Below are 18,072 nucleotides of genomic sequence, written 5' to 3' on the forward strand. Positions count from 1 at the left end.
TGAAGTTAAGGCTTTACTCAATTCCTTTTTATTTCTATTCAGTGCAAAAAAAAAATAAAAAAAATAAGTCCATAAAGAGCAAAGATAATGGGAATGGTTCTGAGAGGAAGCACTTTTATGTAGTGGGAAAGTTATCATGTACTCTGGAAAAAAGAAAAAAGGAAAAAAATAAAGCTAGAAACATAAAAAAGTAGAGAAAGGGGGTAGAAAAAATAAAGTTGGGGAGAAAGTAGCAAAAGGGCATCTACCCAGAAGCACACAAAAGAAAACTAGTGGTGGAAAAGGAAAAACAAAGGGACATTAGATAAGAATCACTGTAGGAGACTGATTCTACAGCTTCCCACTTTCCCCAGCAGTTCTGATAGAACTGGAAAGGGGTGTGCAGAAGGTTTTACAGCTGTGTGGTGTGTACTTTTGTTTACTTTCAGGTTAACTTTTCTTTCTCTCAGCAATTACAGTAAGTTCATGGAGGTGATGCCACATCTTTCAAAGATAACCAAACACTTAAAAAATTTCAGCATTCATTTGTACATGGTTATCTCATGCAAATGCTTCACTTATATCTAATTTCTACTGTAGATCTAATAAAAAATTCTATAGACTGATTTGGAATAAAAATGGTAGGCTAAGAAAATTAAAACAGAAAAAAAACTTTCTCAAATCTTAGAAATATTTTCTGAATTTACTTAGATTTAAATAAGAAGTTCATGTAAACTTTAAAAGCTGAGATACAGCTTGTAGTTACAAATGCTTATATTCTGAAATATAAGTTGTGTTTAGTAATTATGCACTGGGGAGGATTAATTAATTCATAATGTGCTTTATTCACATGGGAACAACACTTTCTATCATACAAGTAGAAAAAAAAGAAAGCTAAGAAACTTTTCTGTCTTTCTGTTTTTTAAAAAATAATCATTATGCTGTTATCAAAGTAGATGTATATAAGGTGTTCATGTCCCAAGTGAAGAAAAAATGGTATTGTACTTAAAAATTAGGTGAAAATATGTTGTGTCTGTATGTTCTCTTCAAATTTTTCTAGATCAACAGTTTCTGGGTAGGTTAGCTCACTGTTTCTCATGTTCCCTCGCATATCTCACTTAAATATATGCTCCTCACTTGGGTGGAAAAAATGTTGTGAGAAACGTGCTTACATCTTTAACATAGTAATTGTTCAGTTAATCTCATTTATGGGGGGAAGGAGGCTATACTTCACTGATACCGTTTAAATATCCTATACTGGGTTCTATATAAATAGCTACAAATGTGCACAATGGTTACATTACATGGTATATTTAACAACACAGCTAAATCAGAAAGTGTGAGCTATGCCTTTAGTGATGGGAGTACTAACGATTGCATGCAAGAAGATTTTTTTGCTCTGCAACCATGAAGGAAATAATTGCTGTTCAGCACTATTCAGTTATGTTTGCATATCAGTAAAAACACATGCACAGAGGCTCCACCTACATTCCTGGTGCCCTAGCACTGATACGAGGGCAGCGTACATTAAAGCTTCAGAAGTTGTTACATTTTTCACAACTTGCGAAGTGCATGTAATTTTCAACAGAGTTTATTTGACCACTGACAGATGAAAATGACAAGGTGACATTCAGGTTTTATGATTTTCTTTTCTTTTGGACAAAAAGTACCATAGCGGACATTTTACAGATTTGTTGCATGACTACTTCCGCTGAGGTTTTAAATCTTGTGGGGTTTCTCCTCTTTTTGATTCTTTGAAGATATAAATGTATAAAGCAAATGTTTCTCTTTCATATTTTAGATGGAAGACTTTATTTGAAAACTACTGTCATGTATTGAATTTTTCCTGCTGAAAATAACGTGTGCTACGGTAAAGAACGTTGCAGTAAGACATTGGCTCATAAAGAGTTCTGTGGAAACAAAATGTTTTCAGACCAACTTCCTCAACTTCATTTATCAATGTTCTTCAAAAACGTAAAGAATTCTACAAGAGTGTCCTCCTTTGGTTATCTCCTGTGGCTCAACCTGGAGATCTAGAGAATATTTGTAAATGAACAGTAGCACTGTTCTCACAGCTAAAATCTGCATCTCTGCGCTGGACTATTGTATCTAAAATTACAGGCAGTCAGAACAAGGCTGAGTATTCCCTTTTTCAAGGAATGCAGACTTTCTCCTCCTCTGATGATTCTATATTTGAGCACATCCAATGATCCTTCCAGCGGTGTCCAAGTACACTTACAGACTGTTATACCATACCGAAACCAGCAAGACAGCTCAGAAATGAACTTGTAGAGGGCATAAAAGGATTCTTATTTAAAAAAAAAGGAAAAAAAAAAAAAAGGTAAAAGAAGAAAAAAATGATACATTCAGTTTTCAAACAATGATCGTGGGTTTTTCTTCTAAAGACATTTTTTCCACATGCTTTCCAAGAGACCAACACATATATGTAAGACTACATTAAGTGAAATGGAATTTTGTGTAAGTGAAAAGAAATGCTGAATGTAAACAAACTGTTTTACCATTCACAAAGTCTCTTTTCCTAAAATAAAATTTAAAAAAAAAAAATAATAATTTCTCATTGTAAACTGGCAGGGGTTTATGAAATAAAAGACTTTGCTTCTTATCAAAATGTTGGTCACATGTACAGTATATAACACAAATCACACAAGGAAGGTATTATGTATGCAGTAGAAATCTAGAGTTTAGGAAATGAAACTTTTAGATAATATTGTTTTGTCACCCTGTTGGTCAGAAAGACACCTTTCTAGTTTTAACGCATGCAGGCATGTAAATATTTGTCCTGGAGTCACAGTATTACTGAATGAGATCTTAAGCATCTGGTAACAAGTCAGAATTCTGTATCAGCCACTTTTATTTGTATATTGAGCCCTGGTTAGTGCCCTGACTAGTGCACTTCTAAGAATGGACTGTGGCTGAGCAGCAAGTCAAAATGCCAGAAATATTTTTATATGTTAATGTCATATTACGTCAATGTTGCTAAAAAAAAGAAAACCTAACAAACACTTGATGTATCAGTCCAATTCCACGTAGAACTGAGTGATACAGTTGAAGTCTATTGTCCCTCCCACCTTGTCTTAGGGATGGATGGTTATGTGTTACTTTCACTGTCTTTATGAAAGCTACAATATGTGTTTTCACCTTTGTGCTGATAACTGGAAGTAAGCTGCAAAACACTGCTTATTACATTACTAAAAATTATGTTCTTTGCTTTGCATACTTTTGGGTTACCCCTTTAAAGACTGATTTTGTGAATCAGTGCTATTACTGTAAGTTTTGTGATTATGCTTTCTTCATCTAATGTTTTATGCATATAAAATATTATTTATTACACGGAAACATATCAAAACCTTAAATGTTTAAGATGCCTAACTTAAAGCAAATATTTCTTTAAAAGTAGTTCTGATTGGATATTAATATTATTTTGTCAAAAAAAAATCTAATGTTTTGTAAACTCTAGCACTGAGCTTCTATAGTTTGTAGGTCTTCCTCACAATACTGGTACACATTTATTTTGTGCAGTTCATATTTACTCCACCACAATCCTTTTTTAACAATAGAAAGATGTATATACAAGTTCACATCACAGTAATTTTTTTAAAGAAATATTGAGCAATATTTTTCATTAAATATTGTTGTCTAATACTTTGTAGTGATGTTGTTTTCTAACCATGAGTCCTTCTTGATTGTCATAGTTGCTTAAACACACATGGGATTCTGTACTCCAGTTTTTTCATATGCAGTCTTTAAAGGGTTAACAGCTGTAAAGTTAGATGGACTTGTGGCAAGCTTTTGAATCATTCATATCTGAAAGAGAATTAAAAGCCTACAACTGAAATATGTACTAGCATTTACCATTGCTCTGCTCCTTGCATAGAGTCACCTGTAAGTAGGTTTAGTAGTTTTACAGTATATTCTTTCAAGACCTTTGGGAATGCCTCAGTGTTTGGCTTGGTACATAAACAGAAGTGTTAAGGATTAAAGGGGAACCAATTTATGAGCTGGATGTTTAGAAAGAATCTTGCTAAAAACAGTGTAAATATTACAGACCATGAGATGTTACCGTAAGTTGAAGTTTTTTGCCCCTCTTTAGTTTTACAGGTTTTGGGTTGGTGTTTTGGTTTTGGGTTTTGATTTGGATTTTTTTTTTTTTGCATAGATTATGAAGAAAAGTTGTCCTCATGTTATTGTTTATATGCTTTTGTAATCTTAAAGATATTAATGTCTAGTTGTTCTATATTATAACCATATTTGCGCTCTATGCAAGCCCTTGGAACAGAACATACTCATCTTCATGTAGGACCTATGAAAATTGTCTATTTTTATCTATATATTTAAAGTTTTCTAAAAATGAAAAAAGGTTATTACGAATTTTGTTGTACAAAATCTGTACAAAAATCTGTTTTTACATCATAATGCAAGAATTGGAAATTTTTCTATGGTAGCCTAGTTATTTGAGCCTGGTTTCAATGTGAGAACCACGTTTACTGTTATTGTATTTAATTTTCTTTTCTTTTCAACAATCTGCTAATAAAACTGTCTGAAATCTCCCTGTGACTTTATTTACAGTTCATCTTTATTAAATTTTCTGAAATGTATAACATCAGAGGAATATTTACTTTCTAATGGGAGGCATCTAAAAACAACATAAGTCAGCTCTTTGTAATGTGAGGCGAACAATGCTGAATGATTTTATTTAACATGCAACTGCTTCTATCTCTAATATGAATTACTGTGGTGAAAAACATCATAAAAGCACACTCTGTGGTTATTGTTTAACAAGCATATTTTCCTTTTTTTTTTTCTTGCCAGCTAAGCAAACTGCCCCCATCTACATGATTTATTTATGTACATTTCTCAGTTTATGAAGCTGTTATTTGTACCTTTTTCCTTTATATTGTGATATTCCCATGATTCTTATTCCACAAAGCTTTGTGCTGAACAATGTAAAGTAGACACATTGGTGGAACAAAACAATATTATTCCTCTAACTACAAAAATGCAGGGGTAATTCTGTTGTTTTTTTCTCAAATCTACTTCACTTGATAAAATATGTTTAGAAACACATTTTCTTAACAAACCTCAAGTATTTAAGCATTTAAACAGGCATTGGCATAGCATATCTTTAGGTAGCATTGTGAGAAAAAAAAAGGTGTTTTTTTCCAACGTCAAGGTTGTTAATTAAGAATGAATTTGGCACTACATTGGTTTTGCTTACAGAAAATTCAGAAGTTGGAGAGGTATGACTGATTTTGAGTATTGTACCTTACTGTCCTGCCTTGCCTGGCCTTGGCTTGCCTTCTCTTCCCATCCTTTCTCTTCTCTTCTCTTCCTTTCTGAACCATACCTACATGAACCCTTCTGCTTTCATTATGGGCAGACCTGGTTGGGACAGCAGAAGAGATTAGCTTTCTTGGATAAGCCCACATCCACTATTCCTCGATGGCCTGGGGACTGACAGGCTTCCTGGGATCCAGCAGCTTGCTGTTGCTGGCTGGCTGACTGGGAGTTTGGTTATCTGTATGTAGGGCAATCACAGTCTCCTTCTGCCTGCATTAAAATATCCTGAATTAGTAAGGATCCCAGCTACGCTGTAGCCAGCTCCCCTACTATAAACTCTGGCACAGCTAAAGCAGGGTAAAAAGCAAACTCATTAATCTCAGTCCGGCTCATGCTGAAACCCAAATTATCTCTACAGTAACAGACTAGCAACCTACCTCTGTGTTTTTAAGCATCCCAGGAAATAATTTCTTTCAGCAGAAAGGAACTGTGCCCTCAGAAGTTCTACCCTACCTCCATTAATAAACAGCTGCTTCATCTGTGCAAGGTACCTGGCATTTAACAGGTCTGAGGTTGGATAGGCTGAGAGATAGCCAGATGTTGATAGTCCTTGTGATAGGTAAAATAAATATATGTCAAAACTCAGATCAAAACCAAGAAAGTTTGCCCTTAATATATCTTGCCCTAAATTTGTAGTGGGTTATGCTCAGATCCTGAAGAATTTGGGACTTAGCAGCTAAACATCTAAAGTTTTAGGAAAATCCTTTAAGAACTGACAGACTCAAATAAATGGGAATTACTTCTTCTTCTTTTTTTTTTTTTTTTTTTTTTTTTTTTTTTTTTTTTTTTTGTTGTATTTTTGCAGTGGAAAGAGATACAAGATTGGGTTTTGATCTGAAAAGTAAACCTTTTATTTGTTGAAGCTTCTATAAATTCTTGAACATTGCTTCATTTGTTATGTGCTTACATGTTATTTGACACAAGACTGCAATAAAAAAAGACTGAGGCCAAGATTTTCAAGCGTGACTGCTGATTACAGACACTTCCAGTTTTGCTGGCCAAACTTCAGACATTTTCAATGCCTTTCTTAAAATAAAATATCCTAGCTCAAAAGTTCTGTGAAACTTATTTCTTCAGTAGCTGCTAACTCATCCATAGTATACTGAGAAATGTATTAGTGTGCCTTTGCTGAGCAGGAGCTTGCCCTGATCAATGGTGATGGTTCCACCATCAGCAGTATCACACTATTTCAAACTACAGCCTCCTGCTTAAAAAGCTTCATTTTCAAAGAGAGAGGAAACAAGGACTTCCTGGAATTCAAGCTCTTAAAAGGAATCAAGTTAGAAATAAAGTCTTGACATCCAGAGTGCTTGGAAACTTTGTAAAAGTTCACCTAAAAGTCAAGTAATATGAACTACTAAGCAATTTGGGAGAATTTGTACATGATCTATGGAGAAACATGATTTTGTCATCCAGATTATAGTAATAATGGTTGGCATAGTCCAGTGAATTGGTTAATAGATGCTCTAAATTTGATTCATAAAAACACAGCTAGGTTCATCTTGCTGTATTACAGAAGGACAAGAAAACAGATCCCTACTACCAAAACAAAACAAAAAAATAAACAAATAACCCCCCCCAAATTTCAAAACCAATCAAAACCAAACAAACAAAAAAACCAAAACAAAACCCCCAAAACAAAACTTCCAGCTGGATATAAATGTGAAGTCAAAATAAGAGGGATGAAGTGCTAGAACAGTTTTCACAGAGAGGTTTCAGGATCTCCATCTTCAGAGATTTTCAAACCTTAGGTGAGCATGGCCCTGAGAAACCTGATCTAACTGTCTGCAGTTAAAAAATATTAGACTGCTTGACCTTCAGAGGCCATTCCAAACTCAGTTTTTTGTGGTTCTAGAACCACGAGGCTTATTTGCATGATGCCCTTCTGGGCATAACACTTTCTGCATCCAGCTTAACAAGGAGCAAAATTTTGTCCTATAAATAGCAGTTGTCAGATCTGGAATAGAAATTGCTGTGATATATTTAAGCATTCACAGCTTTTTGATCTTCCATATCAGGAGGCCAGAAGAATGATCTGTACTAACAGCAAGATGTGAAAGAAGATACAGGAAGTGAATACAAAGCGGATTGAAATGGCACCTATTTTAATCCAGATATAATTAATTTAAATAATAAGAATGGAAGCTGTAGCAACTTTGTCAATCAGTTCTCAGATGAATTTTCTAGCAATAAATAAATATAAGGCAAAGTGAATAAATAATATGTGTAATAATATAAATAACAGCTGTTGAGGCTAAAGACAGTAAGCTGATGCAGTTTTCTTGGATATACTCGCCAGTCTTTGAGGAAATTGGAAATTATAAACTGTAACAGATAGATCCTCCTTTTAAAATATGCTTCCTGTATTTTTGTAAGATGGGTTTCTTGAAATGGGTTCTGCAAGGCAACCAACTATTTTGGAACTGTATAGATTTTTACTAGTCTGAGATACAGAGGACTTTGAAGCAGTCAATTTGGATTGTTGGCTTCTCTGTCAAGTAAGTATTGTCAAGCAGATTGGGAAGTATGGCAAGGTTAAATTTGGCATTTTAAAACTGAAGAGACAAAAGGAGTGACTTTGAGCTTCAGTGTCTGTGAAGATGTATTGTGGTACAAGCATATTTAACTAGTTCTGCCTTCAGAACCAATTTTTCAGTGTTTTTGGTTTAGAGGTGCTAATTGTGGGGCAAATTGCAAGGTAGAGAGATGAAAACTAAGGTCTTGGTGAGGAAAGCAGGGTAAAGGAATGAGGCTGCCACTGAATTTTGAACAGAACATAGGGATGGCAGAAAATAGGAGATTTCAGGCATCAAGATGGAAGTTAATAGTGATGCAATAAGGAGAAACAGGATTCTAAAGATACTCTTTAGAAAGATGTGGTAAGATACAGCTGCAGCAAACAAACTCATTTGGCAGCATCCTGGGCAAGCAGACATTGTTCTCAATTCAATTCAGAAGCAACTAATAACCATTTGGCTTCTGTTCACTGTGACCAAACTGATGCTGCAGAATCTGGCTGTTCAGTGATGGGATGATATATTGGAAGCCAGAAATAAGTTTCTACATGGATCTCTTGAACAATCTGAACTCAATTTAACAATTGAAGAGGACAGAGATAAAGTATTACCTTCTTTGTGAGCTGATCAATAACAAGCACACCTCTGGGAAACAGATGCTTCAACAAATGCCAGTATTACCCTTGAAAGCCATTTCAGTGCTGGAAGCTGAACAGGTTCATAGGACACCTTACACAGAACTTACAGAATCAGTAAATATAATAATAATAATTATTAATAATAAAGAAGTTCTAATTCTCAGTTTTTACAGGTAAAATCTTATCCGATTTGCCTTCAACAACATTGCAAGTGTATATGTGGCATATATGTGTCTTATAGAAGATAAGACTCAAGTGATGAATTATGGGTTTAAAACAAAATCACAGCAAAAGGTAAACTAAGCTATTGACAAACTTGGAGAAAAAAGGGTAGCAATTAAAGCACAAAATTAGCTCAATGATTTCAGGATTCAAAATGTGAAAAAATAAATTCTAACAGTATCCACATGCCTAATTCAAAATCATAATAAAATGCATTTTTGAAGTATGCAATGCTTACTAAATGTTTCCATGATTCTTCTGAACATGCCTTGGGCACTGATGATGATGTATCAGTTCCCTTTTGAAGCACCTAGATACCTAGCATGGGCATAACCTCCTCTTGGAGCCAAAATCTTAGTTCAACAAAGTTATGCATTGGGCATTTCACTGCACCAGGAATCTCATTACATAACCTAGAAGAATAATTGGAAATAAGAAAATGCACAGTTGCTAATCTCAACTATTTCTATAGTTCCACAGCTCAAGAGCCCAACCACCCTTGTGCCCTACTGCTAGGTTGAACAGCACACTCTGCTGTATTTTTGTTCATGTTACTTCTCTCCCACGTACATGAAGCTGTAACTGTTTAGTATTAGCCTTCTGCTGATGGAGAGGAGAGGAGAGGGAGTGTAAACCCACTGAGAATAAGGAGCAACCTGCATGGCACCCCACATGCTTTCTTGGGCAAGTGTTCCTACCACTTGCCCTGAGAAGTGGACAGGCCTGGTGTCCTCTAGCTCCTGTCTTTTAAAGGTATATTAAAAGTGTATCTACGTGAGTAGTTTTGTATGCAAAGATGGGCCTCTGAAGGATTAATTTGCCTTGCATTTGAGCTTCTGATATGTATACGGCCTCCTAAAGCAGTTTCTTTTGCTGGTGGAACTTAGTCATGTGAAAAGATATCATCTGGATTTTTTCACTTGCATTCAAATGGCCTCAGCAGCTGGTGCTCTGTACAAGCCTAGGACTGGAAACCAGTAGAAACTTCATTGCTGGTAATGCCATGGTGAGGTCATGCAGTGCTGGAAGTGCAGCTGGAATTGCATCATGTCATAGTGTGGTCCTTCCTCCTTGCATCACAGCAGACAGCAATGGAAACACGCTCCGTGATTGGAACTGCTGCCCTCTGCAATGCACCGTCTCCAAAAAGTCCCAGAAACCCTGCTGAGGTTTGTGTTTGAAGTGGAGCTGATAAATCGGAGCTGGTAGGTGAGGTTTTGGCATGAGTGAAGTCTTTGAATTGAGCATGTGGGTACTGAGGAGCCATCTTATGAAGCTGCAAATTAATGGCATCAGGGATATTCTGCCTTGCTATACTAAATCTTTTTACAGATAAATTATGCTTAAATCAATTAGCTATTTATTGATTCACAAATTTTTTATTTATTTCCAGGTGCTACTTGAATGAAGACAGATTGTGGTAATAATAACTAGTGCTTTTCCTTTTACTTTACTAAACCACTGTCAGCATTCAGAAAGATTATATTTGGGACTGTATGAGGAGTGTATTTTGTTGTGAGAACAACAGGCACTTACCTTAGGACTCCTGCTAACCCTAGACCTTTCTATAAAACTCACATGAGTAAGTGAGTTGTACAATGCATTTTTCTAATAGTCTGCAGTTGTATGTTTTATTCAAGTTTAAAAGTACTTCACCCTTTTAACAAATGCTGCATATTCATCTAAGAAGTGGTCATTAAGGAAAGTGCCACTATATCATTCCTTTGTATTTAATTTGGGGTAGAAAGAGAAAACTGTACTTTGAGTAAGGTTTATTTCTTTTTCAATTTAGGTAATTTCTTTTTTTTTTATCTAAGCTGGCCAAGTTCAATTTAAATCATTGTGCAAATTCTTGGTGAGATGCTTTTATTTGAATCAGCAAGCATTTGGCCACAGTGAATGAGCTTCTGGCAAACAAGAATATTAGTGCCAGGAGACATCTTGGAAAACTACAGTTTGTTTTTGTGCATCACAAACAGTTTTCAGTGTTAAAAGTTATGTGTTTCTTAAATATTGTTCCATTCAAGGTAAAAAGGGTTTCTTGCTTCTTTGATTTTCATTCCATTCTTCTATCACTGCATGTAAAGAAATAAGTTTAACAGGAATGCAGATAAAAAGCAAAGTGTTCAAGTTTCATCAGTTCTTCTCCATTTTGCTTTCTCAACTCAATAACATTTTTTAGTACTTTATTTTTTTCCTAGATGGTATAATTTCCAAAATACACATTAGAAAATTCTTATGCAGTTTTTCATATTTGATTAGGCTTTAGCAGTGTAGTAACCAGGGCAGATAGGGCAATAACTTATTAGTCTGCAGACCACAGGGAGTTCAACACAGGTATTTACTTGGCTGACAGAGTATTTTTCTGCTCAAAGGCAGAAGAGGAGCTAGCAAGGACTGTGGAGAGCACTTTGGCCACAGCTGATTCTATCTGCCATTTTCTCTGAGTCAGTGCTTTACCTGCTAACCCTCCACCACCTGTGGTTCTTCTGCAGGTGTGCAATAGATCCAACACCCGCAAAGAGACAGAAGGTCAATGTGTACAAACTGCTCACATTTTATTCCTCCTGATTTTCCTTACTGATTTTACTGAGCATATGCAAAAGTGTTGTCCTTTATATACTCACTAGAATAGAGTTTTCCAGGACATGGAAAGGGCTCATTACTTATGCAAGACAATCACCCTGAATGTATGTAGTAGGATGTCCTAGGATGTGGCACAGCCACAGTCTTCCTTTCATTTTAGTAAAACATGGTCAAAACACCCCCATACAAAACAAAACACACAAAAACCCCAAAACAAAACCAAAAAACATCTCAAGCAAAAAACTCTAAAAACAACCAACCAAGCAAAGAGGTTGAAATTATTTACAATTCTGGAGGGGTGCAGCATCTAGTATGGGTCAGGCTGAGAAGATTTTTTGAAAAGACAGCTTCACTTTGAAGAATGAGAGAGAATGACATAAAAAGATTGCTGTACACTGTTTGGACACAGAGTTCCTGAACTTTGGTGATTACATATAATTTACCAGTGTATTTCTTGCTTTAGCATACAACCCACACATGACTTCTCAGTCATAGCTAATCACAAACCCTTCCTAACCCCCAGTGACATGCAAATTGAATTGCTTGCACTCAGGTCCAGTCACCTGTATGTGCTGCCATTGTGAATTCAACTTTGTTATTTCAGTCTCTACTCCACTAGCTGCCCCTTTATTCAGATACTCACTTGTCTGGGAGACGAAAGGAAGAAAGATTCAGCCCCAAGATATCTGTCATTGAAGCAAGTTTTTTTTCTCCCATTCCAGCCAATAGGTCAGCGTCTCTTTCTACTGGGTGAATATTGTTCCCAGTTCACTGTGTTTCACTGATACTTCCAAGGACTTTGCAAGAACAGTTAAGGGATCTTTCAGTCTTAGCAAGGAATGGGATGCTCCAACTTAAGACTTCTTTTCAGATACCCCTAGTTTTCCTTAAAATCAATATCCTCCAAAGAATGAATTTCTGAACCATGAAAGAAGCTTTAAATACAGTTTCTTTGAGAAATTCCTATTTATTCTGAATTACTCTTGAATAAAAAATCTTAATTATTAAAATTTTTGCACCCTACTGCCATGAGATTAAAAAAACAATCTATTTCTTGTGTTTTTCCAATATTTTAAATTCTCTTCTTTTGTGTGTGTGTTTCCATTCAGATACATATACTGAATTCAGGATCCTGTTTGGAACTCTTGAGATACTGTGGTGGGAGTTACAACCATGTATCACTCTCCCACAAAAGGATACTGATAGGAAGGTGTACTGATGTCCCACAAATGCATACTAATAGGAAGGTGTTCATGCTTTTCTGTAGGGTGTAGGCATTCATACTTTTCTCTAGAGTGTTATTCCCTTTAAGTCCCAAGACCTGGATAATGGCATGCAGATTGAGCCTACTGAATAGGAATCAAGCAGGTAACATTTTTTAAAACAGCTGTTGATGTTTTCTGACATTGGAGTGGTAGGAAGATTTAATAAACACATGTATGCCTAGTTTTTCCAAGACATACTTTGTTGTGTACTGGAATTTGAAACTGCATGGATATCTATTTAAAAATTCACTGGACACTTGTGTTTTTGTTTAATCCCATGAAGCCCTTAGTTGCATCCTAAATGAGTTACATACCTCCAGAAATCTGGACTTTAGAGGTGAAAGAATCTTGGACAATGGCCCTATTGTTAATCATTATTTTCAGTATAATGTAACAAATGTTCTAACCTTGAAAGGAGGCAGGGGAGTAAAACCCTAGCCTGCCTCCTTATCCTTTTTCCTTCCAGGTTTTATTCTTTTACAGCTGTAGCAGTACAAAGCAGCTACAACTAAGAATATGAATCACCGTTGCTATTGTCATTAACTTAATGCCCATGTGTAGATTTATCTGCAGACTTTCAGTTTGATAAACTGTTGGCATGTAAATATTTCCTTGAAGAAATTCCAGTCCAGCTGCTTTTGTTTACAAATCTATCAATGGTTAACACCACAGAATGTATTTTGCCAGTGTCTGAATTATAATTACAACATCTTTAATTGTGAATTCATTATAAAAGAGGAGGACAAAACTATATAATAAATATTTTTCAGATTTTGGAACCATGCCAGCAGCGTTGCCTGCATTAATTTTTGAAAATGTAAGGACTTGTAAGTCTCCATTCTATTATTCTTTGTTATTCTTTATTTGTACAGTTAATTTTGAAAAAAAACTCTTTCTGAATAATTATTTCATTGTACTTATTTTGCCTTCAGAGGTTCTTCTGCTTATTTCTTGTTTTAATTTCTTGACTTCTGCTTGATCATTCTATGGATTTAATTAAGAGTTGATTTTGATACACCAGTCACAGTAACATCTAAACTGACCTGAATACTGAGTATTTGCAGGTTTGCAAAAAAAATTTTTGAGATAAAGATCAAAGAAACTCTGGAATTTTACTTGGCAGCAGGTTATTGGCTTTGCTTGTTGCTGTTTTGACCAGCGATGCAGAGAGTTGTGCTTTGAATTTATTGAACTCTCTCTGGTTTGTATAATTGTTTGTTACAACTTAATTACAATTCAGTACAATTTTCATGGATCAGGTCTGGAGGCAAACTATGAAATTTATTATCGCTAAATTAGGATAGCTAAAAGTTAAATTTGAGCTACATATAGACCTATTTATAGCCAATGGACAAAATCCACACCTCAAAATAATAAATCATGTGTTATCAACCCTTGGGTGCCTCTTTTAGGATTAGATGAATCACTTGTGAAGGTACCTATTTGTCTTTATTAGTCAACAAAAGAGTACCTTTTAGCCAACAGCTATGGCAGGAGATGAGGTTTGCCTGGGAATTGCTGTAAGAGCTGTTGGGAAGCACTTTGGTTTCACTAGCTTGTCCCACAAAACTTCTCCCAGGATTTCATATCCTTTGCATGTGAATCCTTTCAACTAGTTTTTGAGCCCTCTAGTGTCACCAGTAAGAGGGTCCACCACATCTTTGTATGCCTTTGTGGTTTCCTCATTTTGCTTATGATAGTCACATAAGTTTGCATGTATCTGCTGTGCAGAATTTGAGGGGCACAATTGTGAGCTCTGGAATGCAACAACATCTGGTCTTTTTTTTAGGTTTCTTTGAAGACTTTTGGGTAGTTGGAGGAAATTGGAATTTTTAATTTTCTACAGGATTCTAAATTTTTTTATTGCCTAAATTGCATTTTTAAAAAATTAAGCCTTTTGAGATGTAAAAAACAAAATAATGCAAATAAATAATTGTATAATTATACACTTTTTTGGTCATGGTTTCTCATTTTCCCTGCTAGAAGTGAAGGAATACTTTTCAACAACAATCTTATGTAGAACTAAGAGATAACTTTGAAAAGTTAATTCCTGTTCATGCATTTTAAGAATTTAACTTTCACATGATAAATCAGTCTTCCCAATAAAATACCCTGTAGTCACACAGGTGTTTTTCTGGAATATTCTGAGGAAAATCTTATTTTCTCAACTTAATTCTATAAGTATAGGTGTCTGTGATTTTTCGCTGAGACTAGGAAATGCATCCTTTTTTTCTTTAGCTGTATAGTTAATTTAGTCAGTGTCCTGGGTTGGCGGAACCAAGACAGTCAGCTTCTTTCTGAAAATGCTTTCTTAGGTACCTCTACTGTGGTAGTGAGTCTCATGGTAATCATGAACTTTTTATCTCTTGAATTTCTTTCACATTTGAAGCTACAGAAGCAACTAAAAAGCTACTCAATTACCTTGAGTAAGGTAATAGGAAGAGTTTCTATCAGGAATGAGTAATGACAACAAAAGAAAAATTTTCTGTTTCAGATAGAAACAGACTGACAAACTTAAAACTATCTTTATATCCAATTATTGTTTTTTCAGTTTGTGCATACTGTCTATGTATATGATAGATGATCAGCTTACAGTTGCAGTTTATCAAGGAGTGTAGGTTAAACCTCTTTTAGACTTATAAGTCATATGGCAGTTTAGAGCTCTTGAAACCAGATATCCATCTCCCCTCCCTCTTTCAGGACACTGTTCTAATGGTCCCACTCTCCATCAAATTATCTTAGACTATTTTACTGGATTAAAACATATTATTTGTGTTTTTTCTTAAAAGTAATGAGATGCTACTTTTAGCTACTGCTCTATTTATTAAATCCATGCTGAGTGTACAGTCGTTTAATATTGTTGCTGTTTATTTAAGATAAAGTTCTCAAGGTTTGGTTATTAGTAATAACACTTAGAGATTAACTCTGTTCAGGTACAATATTGATTAACTCTCTCATTTATGAAACCACTAGAAAATATTTAGCTATATAATTCATTGACTTTCCACATAATCAGCCTGTGAATTATATGACTAAACTTGATGGGCTGACAATGTGAATGATAAATTCTTTCAGTAGACTATTTTTGATGTATTTTATCTTTCTCTGGTACATTATCAAAAATGAAACTTTGTCCATTACATTTAGAATATCTGTTGTAAGTAGTTGCCATCTAGTGCCAGCACTCATTTCTATTCACAGGTAATGGTGCAATACTTAAACTTTGGAGGCCAATATGTTTCTCTCAATTTGTAATGTAGTGAGGTAATGTCATGTCCATAACGGGAAGTAAATAACATGCTTTGACATGAATGGACACTTCAGGCAATCATTAAAATAACTGAGTGTGGTGGAGAGGTAGAAAGATGAGGAGTAGGAGAGCTGCATGTTCATTCATTGACTTCTCCAGCACTGTGGTTTGCTGAATGTGTGATGCTCATGATCTTGTAGTGAATCCATCTGATGGGACAGGAAATGGTTCTTCTGTCGTGATAAAATGTTAGATCCTCCAGGGGAATATATTATAAATAAGAAAAACTTTGCAAATTCTTATCCCCACCTTAGAGAGTAATTCAGAACATAATTCTAACATGGCATTAGGTCATTGGGAGAGTGGATTTGTGCTGTTGCCCCTCCACATCCTTTCAAATTTGTTCAGTTTACAAACAAGTTGAACGTGGAAGGTTTCTTGCTAGTTTTGCCACATATGTGAGAGCTCAGGAGGATTTCTTTTCAAACAAAATACTGCAATAAGATTTTACTGAACTATTGTGTAAGTGATGAGTGACTTTTAAAAGATATTCCAGCAGAACCACAATCAGTAATACTTTCGTATTTTTTAAATGAGTATGAAAGGAGAGATAACATCTGGAGAAAGCAAATGTGAAATTGGAACAACCCCTTTAAAATCATCCTAATGTTAAATATAGCCTGTATAGCTGAGTACAGCCAAATGAGTATGTTAGTTTATTCCCTTAATAGTTTTTTCAGTAAATAATGAAAAGGTGAAAATTAAAGATTTTTTTTTTTGTCCCTGGGGCTGTGGTTTCATCCATTGGATTAATTTATCATGCTGTGTCTTCACACCTCTTTTTCAAAAAAATGGACTTCAGTTCCTCACTGCGCTGCAATCTTGGTTCAAGGTCCCAAACACTGAAGTATTGGGTAGCGGTGGGCTTTTTCAGTTCACTTTTAAGAAATCATGAAAGCTGTGATTTGCAGATTAGCTGAAATTCTTGTCATTGTTTGTTTCTAGAAAAGTAGATAATTAATATGCATATGAAAACTCCTCTACAGCTCCCTGTAGAGCTTTTGGTTGAATTCTAGAATCAGTTTTATCTATAACTTCTAACCCTGCTGCATCCTCTTAAAGAAAGTGAAGCTATTAGATAACAAAGGGATATTTTATTACCCCTTCACCATCTCCTTTAAGACTTTATTCCCAGGCTTCAGCTCCATCTTCTGTGTGTGTGAAAGTAGCTATGTGTGAATACTTCTGATTGCATTGTGAGATTGCAGACGATTAAAAAAAGAGTGTAGTAGGAAGTGAGATTTACCTTTTGACTTCTATCTTTTCCATCTGCTATAATACTCACACACACACACATGTACATGCACACACACTTTTGTTTCCAAGCGCAAAGTGGTTGTGGTGGTGAAAATGAGTGAAACTGATCTTGCCAAGAATAATCTTTCTCCACCTCCCTTTCCTTTTTGCAAGACTGTCTAAACCCTGAGCTGACACTGAAGGTGATGCCCACAACTGCCATTCCAAGTCCTGATCCGGCAAATTTACAGCTAAATTCTGTTTCCTTTCAGAGCCGAAGGAGCAAAGTTATACTGAGAAGAAGAGTCATGCTGTGCCATACTTCCTTTCTGAGGGAAGGAAGAAAACTTAAAGACTTCTGTTTCTTCCAGAGTATATTTCACCCAAGGAGTAATTTTATGTTCTAGAGTGTACAGAGGACCCAGAACATATTGGCTGGAAAAACCATATAATTTATGTGTTAGGTGTCTTAAAGGCCGTGTAGTGCTACTGCTTACCACACTACAGCTTAGAGAATTTCCTGTGCATTGTCACCTCTTCCCAGATCTCTCTCCTATGAAGGTTGTAACATTGAGTCCAATGAGCTTTCTGTTTTACTCTTCACTCATCCAATCTCTCCCATATCCTGATCCTTATCGCAAATAAAATTCCTTGGTAAACCATTCTTCTCCAGGTACTTTGTATCGACTATACATTTCTCGTTGCATTACCAAGAAACCAAATAAATTAGTTATTTTTCTCATAGAAACTGCCTTTGGAAAGTCATAATTTTATCTTTTTAGATTATTTTTCTTCTTCATAAAATGAACCCTTGTGGGAATCCATGGGATTCCCTGACCTTTCAAAACTCTTCAGACCACTAGGCTCTCAAACATTGTCTTAAACAAACAAACAAATAAACAACAACAACAAAAGTTTCAGGTCACTACCTATTCATTTTTGAGGCAGAATGGATTTGCCAT

At 35.5% G+C, this 18,072-nt stretch overlaps 1 protein-coding gene and 2 long non-coding RNA genes across 8 annotated transcripts in view; 2 read left to right on the forward strand and 1 right to left on the reverse strand.

Annotated features, from left to right (window-relative positions):
- Nucleotides 1–2,975, forward strand: part of DACH1 (dachshund family transcription factor 1) — a 354,945-nt gene extending 351,970 nt beyond the window's left edge. For all 6 annotated transcript variants that reach the window (XM_064408603.1, XM_064408601.1, XM_064408602.1 and 3 more), the window contains one exon: nucleotides 1,781–2,975. Coding sequence is in view for 4 of the 6 variants with exons in the window: in XM_064408601.1 (XP_064264671.1) it covers nucleotides 1,781–1,818 (38 nt within the window). In the remaining 2 variants the exon portion in view is untranslated. The remainder of the gene's footprint in view (nucleotides 1–1,780) is intronic.
- On the reverse strand, nucleotides 2,402–9,806 carry LOC135293924 (uncharacterized). The gene is made up of 3 exons (XR_010356037.1): nucleotides 8,952–9,806; nucleotides 8,465–8,582; nucleotides 2,402–5,379 (listed from the first exon to the last, which is right to left on the reverse strand). It is a non-coding gene; the product is annotated as an uncharacterized LOC135293924 (long non-coding RNA).
- On the forward strand, nucleotides 9,783–17,774 carry LOC135293921 (uncharacterized). Its single transcript, XR_010356033.1, has 4 exons — nucleotides 9,783–9,918; nucleotides 10,107–10,133; nucleotides 13,335–13,381; nucleotides 17,383–17,774. It is a non-coding gene; the product is annotated as an uncharacterized LOC135293921 (long non-coding RNA).
- The last annotated feature ends 298 nt before the right edge of the window (nucleotides 17,775–18,072 follow it).

The sequence above is a fragment of the Passer domesticus genome, chromosome 2, assembly GCF_036417665.1.
Source record: "Passer domesticus isolate bPasDom1 chromosome 2, bPasDom1.hap1, whole genome shotgun sequence".
Lineage (NCBI taxonomy): Eukaryota > Metazoa > Chordata > Aves > Passeriformes > Passeridae > Passer > Passer domesticus.